We start from the raw sequence: 14,416 nt of genomic DNA, 5'->3' as shown, positions 1-14,416 counted from the left end.
GAGAAACTTCGCTCTAATCACGTAAAATGATGCAAACAATTTTGACCGCAGACAAACCTTAGAATATTCAACGCGTCGCTTTGATAGGCGAGAACGCGATTTGCAATGATTAAGAAAAAAGGGTCGGTTGCGCTGGTCACAGAATCGTGTTTTGGTGCTGTGTTCTTGCAGATCAACTGAAAATAATAAGATCGGTCCAAACAGCAACTTTCTACGTTCATATTAACCGAGATATCGCCCCTTGAAAAACTCAATTTATGACGCCGCGGTTACCGCGGTGGATGACGCCAAAAAGCCGATTTTTCAAAGGAAGTTACCTCGGTTAATATTGAACGTAGAAAGTTGCAAATTGGACAGATCTTATAATGGACCACTAGACAAGGTACGAATTTCAGCATTCTAATACATGTTTCTTAACCAAAATTTCACGTAAAACACGATACGCACAACTAAAATTACCGAAATTAACTCCTTACGAAGATTGATTCTTGATGCGTAAATTCAAACCATCCGCTCATGAAAACTCAATGCTCAACGTGATTCACATCGTGCGCTAAACGTTATCATGACAGTCTCTGCGATATAAAAATCTGGCAACCTCAATCTTGACGCTTTGGCTCAGCTGTAGCAAATTGCTAATAGTTTGAACAACACATGGTGGGAAATGAACATTGCTCGATTGAGAGGCTTGCAGAAACCGTTGTAGTGCGCGATTTGACTCACGTAGAGCTTTGAGTTTCTTGTGAGCGGGCAGTTCAAATTCCTCGTAACCAATGTGAAATAAAAACGTTAATATCTTCGTTAGGAGTTGGTTTCAGTAATTTTCGTTGTAAGAATCGTGTTCTACGTGCAATTCTTGTTAAGAAACATGTATCAGATTGTTTAAATTCGTACCTTGTCTAGTGGTCCATTAGCTAATCTACAGGAGTCAAGCATCAAAACACGATTCTATTACCAGCGCAACTGGCCAATTACAGTTGCAAAGGCTACATTCAAGTATAAAGAGGAAGTATTTGGAAACTTTTTGGGGAAAAACTGTGCTAACCACTTAAAATCATGCCAGCAGTTGTGGACTCAGAAAAATTTACAGACTTTTAACTGCACGCAATCATACCTTGCGGGATCTGCCTAATGGCCAGAAAACTTCAGCTCAAGTTGATAATCGAATTTTGGAACCTCACACTCAGGTCAGGTTTCTAATAGATACAACTATTCCGACTCTAGGGCTACCCTAGGAAGCATCTTTCCACAATGAAGGCATTACTTATGCGTTGTCACTTTCCATCACGGAATTAACTTCGGCAACCACATTACTAGTAAGTTATTTGATGTGCTGCTACGCTCTTGATTCGGTTTTGAAAGGATGGATTTATTCGACCTCCGCAGCCATGTTAGGAAGTATTACCTTTCGAGGCGATTCTTTCTAGCTTCTTGGCGAAGCAAAAAGCTGGCATGCGTTGTATTCGTAAAATAAAAAATCTTGGCAGCTGATTTAGATTTTTTTAGTATAAAATAGGTCAAACACCCTGGCACATTACGTCACCTTTTGACCAAAGTATCACAAGGAGAAATTGTTCACCTAAGTACCTAACTAGTCTGAAAATTTCACTGAATTTTCACGGAAATTCTTGAACGTTGCATGGTGCTTGTGATACTTTGGCCGAAAGTGACAATTAGTCTACGGTTTCATTCTCAACAAAAAAAGTGCAAAATACAGTGAAGTAAAAGCAAAATTTGGCAACAATGAAACATCATGTCTAATACCACGTCGATTACGAATCATACGCAATGTCTTTCTCTTGGGCAAATCTCAGTATTATTTCTCGCAATTCTCTCTGATGAGAGTAATGCCTTAGACTTGTGCATAGGGACAAACATTCTTAATTAGGCTAAGAAGTCTAAACCTGCCGAATGTATCCTGCACACTCCTTAAGGGGAAATTGCACCACAATCGATTTTTAATTTTATTATTGCATTCAATTCTTCTGAAGATTCTGATCAAAACTCACCATTGCGCCAACTTTCTACGATACACCGTTTTCGCACATCCCCGTCATTATTCAATTATTCAGCGATGAAGAGTCAGAAAGATTCCTAATTTCAGCACTCAAGAGAACAGTCCGCTAAGTGTCAACAAGGAAATCAGGGGAACTCCAGCACCAAGCAGCAGTCTTATCTCGGATTTCGCTCGCCTTCTTGCTGGACCATCCAAATCAGTTTCGTGAGGAACATAGGAACAGGAAAGTCAGATAAAAGAAGTGGATGTCCAACGGATGCAAGCGGGAGGAAGATAGCCCCAGAGTAGGCAGGATCAGATAAGAAGACAGACACACGCAACGCTTTCCTTACTTACATCAGGCCTGTTCTCGAATGCCTTGTACTTTATGACTCTTTATCACCGAATAATTGAAACTTTTTGGCGTGTTGTGCAAAAACCGTGCCTCGTAAAAAGTTGGCACAATAATGACTTTTGATCAGCATCTTGAGGAGAAAAGGATGCAATAAGACAATTAAAAATTGACTGTGGTGCACTTTCTCATATCGCGTGCACGGGTCCTCTTAGATTATGACCAAAGCAATACATCACTCGCCGAGTGCTAGGGATGAATCAACTCCAAAGGGGATCCAGTTGGTCGTTATGGAATTCTGTTGCAAAACTATCAGAGGCAAGCTCCTGAGGCTTCGAAGAGACATATTCTGCAGTGATATATGATGTAAAAATGTATTAACTGATTTGCTACTCACAGACTTTAAAAGTTCCCTTCGGACGGGTGCAAAGTACCTCGGTTCGTGAGGTAACAGGAATGGTTCAACACCGAATTTCACGATATAAAACATACAGAAAAAGGATAAAGAGCTGAGGCGTTTCAACTGACGATGAGTAACACCTGGAAGTCACTGTCGATGATAAGTTCGATAATAACCATAACAACATGAAATAAACACTAAACAAAACAAATTCACAAACCGTTACGAGGTTCGGCAGCCGGCGCGCGGCGCACCGAGGAAACAGCAATAACCAGATATTGCCGGCGCAGAGATACAACTATTCGTACTTGATGGATGTTGGTGTCGTATCTGCAAAATAGAAGGCGTGCAGCTAGCACAAAGTTGCCCTTGACAGCATTTTTCGCACAAATAATTTTTAGAATATGAATGTAAAATATTCTGGACAGAAAACGCTTCGTACTTTCACTACCAAACCAGATTACAGGGCGGAAGAAGGATGATGAGCATTAATAAAACTGGCTGATACTGGCGCGCGAATTCTCTAGACATAGAAGCCCCTTCAATTAGTAAACAGACAACATGCACAACACTTTGATACAGTGCCCGTCACTTCACGGTACACTTAATTAGTTAATTGCACTTCATTGCAACCTGTGCTACTTGGGAATAACTGAATTTTGTAAATTGGAAGTAATGGCTATGCAAGATCGATTAGATTCTCACCCGTGTAATCCGTGTTTAAAGTGAGAGCAAAATCTGAAGTATACCCCTAGTAGCAATGGCTCTTGAAAAAAGTTCTACAAAAAGTTGTACAAAAAAATGTAAAATACTTGTTAATTTTAAGAGTTCGTAAATTTTTAAGGAAAAAAACTCTTAAAATACTCGTTTTAGGAAACCCTTTTGGGGAATTCTTTTGAGTAAAAAAATAGTGTTATTTTAATTAAAAGAAAACGTAAAATTTACGTGAAAATCAATAAACTATATCCTCAATTTTTATGGGCTGCAACTGCTCCTTTTATACTTTTTTGTTCACCACTTTTTTTCTCCGTTTTTGCCCGCAGGAAGCTAAAAAAAATACATAAATTTTACTTAAAATTTTTCTTCAAATTTATGTAAAAAAAAGCCCCAAAAAGGGTTTTCTTATACGAATATTTCAAGAGTTTTTTTAAGTAATTTTCAAGTGGTTTTAGGTAAGTAAATTTTAAGAGATCTCTTAAAATTTACGAGTTTTTTACAACTTTTCTCAACAGCCACTGCTACCAGGGACAATGATTTTTTCATTCAGTCAACATTTTTCTTTGTAAAAATAGAACTCGATTGATACAATGATGAGTTTTTCCTACAATGTAGAAGAAGTTCTAAGATCTTAAGCAGCACTGCAAGGATGTAAGTTCTTTCCTGCAAAAAGCCGTCTATTAGAGAAATTGCTTCTAATCATCTGCGGGACGATTATTGAAATGATATCAACTCTATGTCGCCGCTTTGTCGTGTCGCAGCATCGACTGAGTGTGACACGACAAAGCGGCAACATAGAGTCGATATCATTTCAATAATTGCCCCATTGAGATGCAGGAGTCTGCAGTCTATAGATTATGATAGGAGAGTTTCTCAGACTAAAATGATCGAATTCCCAGATTAATCATTTCCACAATTTGGATGCACAGAATTAAAAATGAAAAATTTTTAACATTAATTCTTTGCAAATGACAAGAACACGTCGCTGGCAAAAGAGAAAAACCACTTATCTCTATTGCAGTGTCTCTAAATTTCCACTTCTATTTGCTTTTTTTCTAAGAGAAACGAGCCAACTTCACAGCTTCTTTAAACAGAATATTTTCTGCTGATACAAAAAATAGAGGGAAGTTTTTAAGAAAATATGCAGACAAGTCCTGCAAAGAAAAAATAAAGCATGACAGGAAGTTTGCAACTTTGCGAACGGAGATGCATGGTATCGCAATTTGGTCATCGTTGTAAACCTTTTTTTCTTCTAGAATGAATTTCTGTTCTGCAGAGTGTAGTAAACGGAGCATTGAACTACGAACCAGGCTGAGAGTCAATTTGATTAGGTGGACAGCGCTGATATTTTTTCAGATTTCAAGCTACAAGATTTTTCACATTTCCAGTCATATTAATGCAATTCCCTAGCCCCTATTTAATTTTCCTGCTGGATCAGTGGCACCCAATTTTTTTTTAAATTAATTTTTTGAAAAAGCAGAGTGAACTATAAGCTTCTTTCAGAAAAGGAATCTAAAAAAATAGGTTCCGTTTTCAAGACCTGTGGAATTCCTGGAAAAGTGTTCAATATTGAGGATTGGAAAAATAACTCATTAAAGCACAGGTAAAAAATATATTACACTTCAACAATGAGTCACTAAAATGCCTTATATACAAAAATTGTTCTCTCTCATCAGAAGAAGTACATCCTGCAAAACTTTAAAGCACTTGATTGCACAAAAATTACAGAGTAAGTATTTGGCTAACTTTACAAAATTTACAAAATCCAGAGTTGGCTCTTAAGAGCTTATCGACAACGAAACTGCAAAAATGCATATTTTGATTGCAGCGTTGTAAAATCTCAACTTTCATTTTGTTTTATCAAAAGAGAACAAACGGACACTATTGCTCGGAATACTCATAGATTATTCTTCACACAGAGAAGAAAAATCAAAGAGGTTTTCAAGAGATGAGTATTTTCTGATTTAAAAAATGAATTGTGAGAGGAGGTCTCCAATGCTGCAAATTGCAATGCATATTTCTCAAGTCTCACCATCACTGTGTGTGCTTCAGCTACTCCATTGGAAAAATCTCCTAAGTGCAAGACCACTCTGTCATCTGGCAAAACATACTTGGACATCATGGTGCATAATTATTCAGTGTAACCACAAGTTTCGCTTCTGTCTCAGTCAAGACATTAGCAGCGATTAATAAAAAAAAAAAAAGGTTTGGCAGGGTGTTCAGCAGAATTGAAGTGTTGATAGCAGAAAGAGCATCGATAAATTGTTTCTGCAGGTACTAAAGAGAATTTACTGTTAAAAATTCTGACCGATTTTTGACCTCATCTGAAAAAAAATTCTTTCTACGAAAATTTGCCTACGTGTACTACAATTATGGACAGTCACCAACTGATGATTAAATTCTGCAAAAATAGAACTCTGTTTCGTTATAAAATCTTTCGTAATACTTCATTTTTTGAAGAATATCTAACGGACAATATGACTTGAAATTTTCACAGAATAATTTTGATAGAGAGAAGAAAAATCTAAGAGAATTTTGATAAATATTGACAGGTAGTTTCCCTTTTACAAAGTACCTAGAACATACTAGGGACTTAGCAGAGTTAAATTTCAACATGTGTTGTTTGACAACAGTTGATCACATGTAAATGACGTTCTGAATTTTTGAATGTGTACGAACCTGCACAGACTATACTTGAGAACAGAGGTTAATCTTCGAATGTATTCCATCCATCAGGGAAAAAGTTTTAGATTAAGTATCCTCTCCTTTTTCTTAACTCTTTCATGATCATGACCACAAACACACCATATTCTTCTGGCAGAATTTCCAGATAATTCATCAACACCCACTCAAAAATATTCTCATTTTCATCTTACACTGAATTACTTCCACACAAATTTTGGACAAAATTTGCAGTGTTACTTTGTACAAATATCAATCTGCATTAAAAATTAAATACGAAAGCTAATTCTAATCTGAATATTGAATATGAGTGCCCATTGTTGCAAGATTTTCAAGGTGATGTCTTTAATCTACAGTATGTACAAAAACTTACTACTAAAATGTAATTTGAACATCACAGATAATTGAATTGCTTTGATTCAAGTTTATGTTGCTACATTGTTTAATCGATAATACTACACACTACTGTTCTTCCAAAATGCTGGCTCTAAAATAGATACAAATTTGGCGTTTCCTTTCATTTTTTTACTTGACGGCTTGTTCACAAGTAGACTAATTGTCATTTGAGACTTCCTTAAATTATAAATACAAACGTAAGTTTTGTAGGTAATGAAAAACATGCGGGGGGTTGGATGCAAGTCATATGAATAAAATTTTAAAATAATTTTGGCATATTCTTTTGCACTTAAATTTATTTTAATGGAGTTAAAAAAAAATTTAGGAGCAAATTGGGTACTTTAAAACAATTTTAAAATTTTATGCATTTGGTAAATTATCCTATTAACATTAAATGTTGTGATCAAAAGTAGTGAATCAATGGCGCAAGCTAAAAATATGGCATGAAATGCCTTCCTTGACTGACAACAACTTTGGTAGACAAACTATGAACACATGCACAATTCCATAACAGTTTGAATTGTGAGACAAAGGTGTAGACTTTCAATGTCTGACAACTTATCCAAGAGTTTTTTTTTGCATATTTGCAAAATTTAGATACAAATCGAATTTTTTTCTTTGCCTGGATGAGATCAAAATACGAGATGTCCTTGAAAGTAAACTTAAGACGAAATACATTCACACTTCAATGATAAAATTTTAAAAAAATGTATTTCAAAGTGGCATTTTTAAACAGGGTTGCCATAGATTTTAGAGATGAATTTCCCTGACACATTTGGGTAATAGTCCCTGACAAAGACAATTGGAGATATACCAAATGTTTAGGAAGACATAATTTGAAATAGTTTCCAGGAAAACATTGTTGTTTAAAACATCAAAACCCTTCTAGAAAGTAAATAAAGGTGACTTAACAATTTTTCCTTGACACTTTCATCAAATTCTCTGACATTTCTCAGGTTTCCTGGTATTCGCTGACTGTGACAACTCTGTTTGAATCTTAGGTCATAATTTATATTATTATAAAATCACTGATATTTTCGCAATAAAAGGTGCCTGTACATAGAACCAAAGAATTCAGCTCTGGCTAAATTCCATGTGATGTTCTTCATGATCTTTAGGGAACGATAAACTTTGAAAATGTAACTTTCCACGGGCCAATTTCAAGGAAAGCAAGACTGAGAAGTAGAAAGTTTCGATTTTAAAAGCTCACAATGTTTAAAGACACCATATCAAATAATGATGAAAAGCCTGCACAGGATTCTGAGGTTGTCAGTGCAGGGTCCTTTGCTGAGAACATTCTTGAAAATGCAAAGCAAATCAAACACAATTTAGAACAGTTACAAAGATTGGTCCACTGCAAAAAAATGATGTTATGACAGGAAATCTAAAATTTTGCAAACTAAAATATAAGTGATTCAGTTTCACCAAAGATTATACAGTTCAAACAACAAATGAATTTAAGACTTTTGAATTGTTAGAATACACAGTGATAACAGACAGATATAGGAATGGTAAAAGTATTTACAGATATAAAGAAGGTAAAACTGGATGGGTGAAAAATTCCGTACCTTCCAAAAATTAGGGTGAAAATTATGGGTATTTTGGCACAAAGACTTCTAAGGCTTGAAAACTGATTGAGGTGTAAGATCTGGATGTGTAGCACTCTGCCGTACTGAGAAAGAATGCCGTACGAGCCTTTAAACAATGCCAAACTTTTTTTGGGCAAATCACGAATTTCCAGGTAAATTGTGAATATTTTTCTTTTAAATTTTCAGAGAATTTTGATCATAATATGATCTAAAATGTCTGCCAATTTTGCTGAAAAATATTCTTAGTTTTCACAAAAAAAAATAAATAAATAAAAAAAAAAGTGTACTTTCTGAGAGTTAATTTGGAAACATTCGAATTTTCATAGGGCATTTTTCCTTAGCAGGCAGCACTGCGAACACTAGTTTTAATTCAAAAAGTATATCAAGGTTGAGACGAATTTTTTTTTTCAATGTAGACTGGCTCTCGATGCGAACAGCCAAAGATACCGCTATCTCAGCTGGAGCCACAAGTAAAATCTCTAGTTCAGGTTCCTGCCCTTGTCTTTTTGGACTCCAAAGCAATAAAAGTCCAAAACAATGTGACAAGGATCAGATCCGAAATGTCGAGTTTGTTTGTTGAGCGAATATACTCCACAAGATCCAGTTTGTCAAGCCGGAGTCTTTATGTTTACAGGCATATTTTCCGCTACCAAAAAATTCATGCTTACAGAAAAAAACCTCACATTTACAATGATTACAACACATAGAGCTAAAGCTGAGAGGAGTTACTTGACTACCATAACTTCGTAATCACCGTATGGCAGTTCATGGCCATTGTAAGGAATGTAACACACTTTATGACTTGGCTGGACCTGCAACAAAAAGAGAGATAATCAGTTGAAAGCGTCATGTGTAAAATAGGCTTGGTTACAGCTGAAATAAAAATATGTCAACGGTTAGATTAAGAAACCGCGTAACTTAGTTCAGGGCATTGCAAATTTCTCAGCATGTATTTATGGTTTAATATGATACTAAATCAACGTAGTCTCTTAACAATTTTTTGTGATTTTTCTTCTCTGTTTGAGGAATTTTTTGTTATAGTTCCAAGAGATGAGATTGGCCTGTTTTTTTCTTTTTTTGGAAAAAAAAAATAATAAAAAAGGTAGACTCTGATTTTCAGCATCATGGTCAATTTTCCTGTCAACAGTCACAGAAACGTAATTTTCTCATGATTGAATTGATAATACTCACACACAAAAATTAGGATAGTTTGCGCATTTTTAAGTTTATACTCTTCAGATCAGTTTATGAGTCCATTAACTAGTACTCCAAGGTTAGGAGCTTGAAAATTATGTTCAACTTAACTTAAAACCATGCAATTCAAGATTTGAAATCTTTTAGCAGAAAAAAAATTCAGATATCAGTGATAATGCATTGCATCTTTGCCCACTTCAATTAATCCAATAACCCCTCTTTCAACTTTAGTTTATTTGAGAACGTTCTTGATGGATAAAAGCCAGTTTGAACTTTGGACTTGCCTCCTGACTCTGCTGCTGTTGAGTGGCCTATCAAAGTGTCCTTCTCAACAGAAACATCATCCGAAATTCTAAAAAATGGCAATGCTGATACACCATTTTTCTCAAAATAGATCGGATAATTATATACAAGGTTCTGTCTTGCACAAACATGCAACATATGTAGCTGTCATTTAGACAATGAAAAACTGACCTTCATTTTGCAATTAGAAACTACAATTTCTGGGTCATCCGTAAAAACACTTATACATAGGGAAAGTAATGGTACATATGTTGTTTCTAAACAGAGCCAGATTGTAGTTCTGAATTGCAGAATGTAGTCTAACTGTACTGCCACGCTGAGAAAAAACGCTGTAAGAACCTTCAGAGGCTGTCAAATTTTCTTTAATAAAATAAGAATTTAATGAGAAAATCATGAACACTTTTCTTCAAATTTTTTAGATAATTCTGTTCACACTTAAATCTAAAATATCTGAAAATTTCAAGGAAAAATATGCATGACTTTCTTCCAAAATACATTTTTTATCCGGAGTAATTTGGCAACACTGGAATGTTCATACAGCGTTTTTCCTTAGAACAGCAGTAAACAACAGAGTATACAAAGCGCATTTACTGCATGTTTTTGATGATGAAAGGAAGAGGCAATCAAACTCGACTCACTGAAGTGTTCATTGTCATAGTTGAGGGCAATCCAATTTCGATAAAAAAGAAAAAGAAAAACGCAAAATTTCGACTCATATCAGCTTGTTGAGATCATCCGACACTTGAGGAGCAAAGCCCTTAAGTAGCATAGACGTGGAAGCGCAGAGACAGAGAAAAAAAAGAATGGGAAGAGCTATTGTTGCAATTCTCCATCACAAATACACATATCCGCAGACAAGAATGTGTGTGGAGGGAGGGGAGAAACTGAACGTTGCAAAACTTGAAACAGCTAAAAGAGAGCATGTATTTTGAAACTAGAATTCTGAAGCGGGTCCCCCTTGGTCGTCGCCTTAGTTACAAAAATTCTTAGTTTTGATCGATCTCTGTTCTCACACTCATCTCAAACCGCCAAATTCCGTTTATATTTCCGTTTTTATATTATTTTCTGTATCTCCGTTTATATTTCCTGCAAATAAAAGGTAAAACCCCAACTCAAAGTAATTCAGATTTTATCACAAATCCTACAAAATTTCATATTCTCTCCTGTGACAGGATTGGGAATCCACCAAAAAAATCCTGATATTTCACTATAAGATGAGTGTCCCTGGGAAAAAAGGACTTTATTGCGGAGAGGCGAGTCGTTCAGGGGAGCAACTTCCGAAAAGTTTAGTTGAAAAATTTGAGGTAGACTTCTTGACAGGATATGCTCTCTGATATCCCAAAGAATCCGTTATAAGCAATTAAGTCATTTTTGTGCCATAGGAGGGGGGAGGGAGGGATAACAGGAGTTAAAACATACGATAGGAAAAGGATTTTAGTGCCACATCTACCTCGCTATGATACTAAGGGCTGCTTTAAAACATTGAGAACTCTGAAATCGCATTTTGGAGTGACGTTTTTGTCAACTTTTTTCTTCTAAGATTATGGCCATTTTACCTATAGATGGCTACAAGTAGAACATTTTTCAATCACCTCTTGCAAAATAAACGTGTACCATTCAAAAGGATGAATTGAATTCTTGACATGATGAATGAATAAAATTGATCTAGAGGAAACATTTTCATAAACCTGTTCTTGAATGAGGCAATGAAATACTTGAGGTGTGTGTGAGTATCTTGAATTCAATAGGGAACAGAAGGAAAAATTGAATTTACATTTGTAAAATCTAGGCCCGAAAATACATCAAAAGATTCAAGAGTGTGATATTCAGACGTCAAGCCAGTTACAAAATTAAGACTATTGAAAAAGAGGGAGAAATATTCAAGATCTGACTGTAGATTAAAACTGATATTGGGCAACCATGTATCAGTGTTGTACGCATGCTGAGAAAAATTATGGTAATCAGTCACTCTGGAAAGATGAATGAAATCTGTTAGCAGCGTTGTCAAATTTCGATCAGGAGTGGATAGAGTATATTCCAAGACTTCCTTGAGTGTATTTGTTTTTTTTATCTTTTTCACAATGGATCGATTTCCTCTGATTTTTTTTCCTCAAGTTCTATCCTTTTTCCCTTTTCAAAAATCAGTCAGCACTACAAATGGAACTTTGACATGATGCGGTTGCACAAGGTTGCACTTTTTGCAATATTTAAAGACAGAAACTCTATATAAGATTTTTCATATCTTGTGCATTGAGCATGAGCGATTTTTGTCCTAAAATTAAGATCAGAATTTGGGGGATTGTTAAAGGCATTTTAGTTTTTTTACATTGAAGAACATTATGCACCATCTCAGAAACACCTGATCAACTATGAGGCTGAGGAAGATTACCATAAAAATATTTCAATGTTGTCATAATTCACACAATAAAATATTCAATTTAGAGAAAAGTAATAAAAATTCATCCTTGAAATTATCGTGCACACAAGATTAATTTGTGAAGAAAATTTTCTAGAATTTCAAAGGAAAAAATTCGCAAGTTTCTCAGAATATTTGTATTTGAGGTAATTTGGTGATGCTCTGGGGTTCAAGAGATGTCTTTTTGTGGCTATACAATGATGACAAGATACTTCCAATTTTTCCCCTTCGTTTTATGAATTATTCATTAGCGAGCTGGCAACAGTGCGTAGAGCAGCCAGTTTTGCAAATCATGTCTCTTGACACATTGATTAGTCTACTAATAACTATCAATCCTAAACTAGTATTCAGACTGTCCACACTAAGGAAAACGACTGGATTTATGTTAATTCCTGCTTAACCGATAACACAGCAGTCTCCCAGTCCCAGAAACCTTTCCTTCAAGTGAACCAGGTTTCCTTAAGCTGGCAGGGATTTCCCCAGGAGCACACTGCTGCCAAGTCCATCAATTCTACCGAGAAAAGAGAGAGTCTGGAGCTTCATACGGAATATATTACTATGTAAATTTCACAGATCAATGTCGTACTACTCCTAACCCACTTGAAGTTATGATAACCGAGTAATAAATCAGGTGAGCATCAAAGAATGACTTATGAATTCAATGTTGCCAAGTGGAAAGAAAAATAAATGTAGGATAAGAGGATTATAATGAAAAAACATTTCGTTGCACCTTTCAAGTTATGCCGATTTTATTTTTTTCAGTGATATTTTGTCACCGTTTTCAGAGGCTGAACTGGACAGGGTTGCACTTGTAGTGATATTCTATGATTTTCTGGCTGTTTTTGAATTTATCAACAGCCAAGCCCTGTAATATGTCCGAAAAATTCCCACACTTTTTCATGACTTTGAAAAAATAAAGAGATAAAAAACGCGTATAAAAAATAAATAAAAATATGGAGTATGAAATAAAACATGATGATACAAAAATAAATAAATAAAACAGGTAAATTCCTGGAATTCCCCCCCCCTTTTCCCCCAGATAGTTATCAATATTCTTTCGACATTTTTTTAAAAATCATTTTCTGGTGAAAAAATTCTAAAGCCTGTTTTATTAGAAAAATTTCCAAAATGTATTTGACCACAGAACTAATAATTGTTTACCTGGCAGGATTTCCAAAGGCTGTTTTATTAAAAAAATGTCTTTTTTTTCTTATAAAATTCCAAGTCTCATTGAAAATACTTGAAAGCTATAAAGTTTTCCAAAAATTGCTTCCAAAACACTTTTCCTTGCTCACATATATATAATTAACAAGTCCTCATTTTGAGTTTCAGGAGTAAATATTTAAATCAATTTCATTATCAAACTTGGCAACATTGCTTCTTTATTAGAATCACCACACCTGAAGAGGGGGGGGGGGACAAGGCAAAACTATAGCCAAAGAGAAAGGAGAGGTGTCGGAGCTGTCTTGTTTTCAAGTCAGGACAGATAAAGCATTAATCCCGATCACGAGACAGTTGTCGCAAAAACAATCGGCTTGCCAGGTGTGACTGGAGCCTCCACCCTAGAGTCAGTGGGGACTCCGGGTTCGGTGGTTAGTGCGGGATGTTATCTTGATTCCTCCGTCTGCCCCGGTTGGATTTCTTTTCTTCTTCTTTCCTTTTGTCAACGATCAGATGTTGGAATATGCTTTCAGTGAGTACACACTTCATTTTTATTTTACTTGTGGAGCTGCTTTGAGTAATACTTGTGCGCTCGTTCGTTTGTTTTATGTGGAGTGCGCCACATGGTGCCTCATTCGAGTTGATCACGCCACTAGCATGGTTGCCACTTCTTTTGGTTCAAAATTATTACCCATTTTTCATGTTTTTTTGCTACTTTAGTGTGATTAAAGCCTCCGAAACCCCCCCCCCCTCAAGGATTTTATTGACTTGCCCTATCATCTTGATCTTGCAGAAGTGTTTCGATAACTAAAGTGCGAAACCATCTATCTCCATTGCAATGTTTCAAAATTTCCGCTCTTATTTTATTTTTTCCAAGAAAAACAAGGCAATTTTATAACTAGAAATTTCTTCAGAATATTTTTCTGATGGAGGAGAAAAATCAAGGAAGTTTTCAAGAAATTACGTTGACTAGTTTTCCAAAGAAAAAATAAGTATGACACGGAGTCTGCAATGTCGGAAACAAAGATTTCTTGCTTTGGCCATCGATTCATCGTACAAAAATTATCTGAGATGAACTTGACTGTGTTAGACATTGGTCAACTCTCTTTTGGCTTTGAAATTTCGCAAGTATGTTGTTCACAAGTGGTGAATAGTTCAAAAATATTTTTGAGAACTTATGTTGCTTTGTTTCAAACTGAAAAAATAAAAT

The 14,416-nt window shown here is 35.6% G+C and overlaps 2 protein-coding genes across 7 annotated transcripts in view; both read right to left on the bottom strand.

Annotated features, from left to right (window-relative positions):
* Nucleotides 1-14,416, bottom strand: part of LOC109038178 (uncharacterized) — an 82,262-nt gene that overhangs the window by 48,277 nt on the left and 19,569 nt on the right. For 5 of the 6 annotated variants that reach the window (XM_072304006.1, XM_072304005.1, XM_072304007.1 and 2 more), the window contains exon 1: nt 2,746-2,948. The exons of the other annotated variant lie outside the window; for it this stretch is intronic. The gene's annotated coding sequence lies outside the window, so the exon portion shown is untranslated. Of the gene's footprint in view, nt 1-2,745; nt 2,949-14,416 lie in introns of those variants that run through there. 6 annotated transcript variants of the gene reach the window in all.
* Nucleotides 5,063-14,416, bottom strand: part of LOC109038175 (uncharacterized) — a 44,517-nt gene continuing 35,163 nt past the window's right edge. The window contains exon 14 of the mRNA XM_072304434.1: nt 5,063-8,944. Coding sequence (XP_072160535.1) covers nt 8,858-8,944 — 87 coding nt within the window. The 3' untranslated portion in view covers nt 5,063-8,857. The remainder of the gene's footprint in view (nt 8,945-14,416) is intronic.

This window comes from Bemisia tabaci, chromosome 9 (assembly GCF_918797505.1).
Source record: "Bemisia tabaci chromosome 9, PGI_BMITA_v3".
Classification (NCBI taxonomy): Eukaryota; Metazoa; Arthropoda; class Insecta; order Hemiptera; family Aleyrodidae; genus Bemisia; species Bemisia tabaci.
Note: the sequence above shows the minus strand (reverse complement) of the source record. Positions and strands in the feature narration are given on the sequence as shown.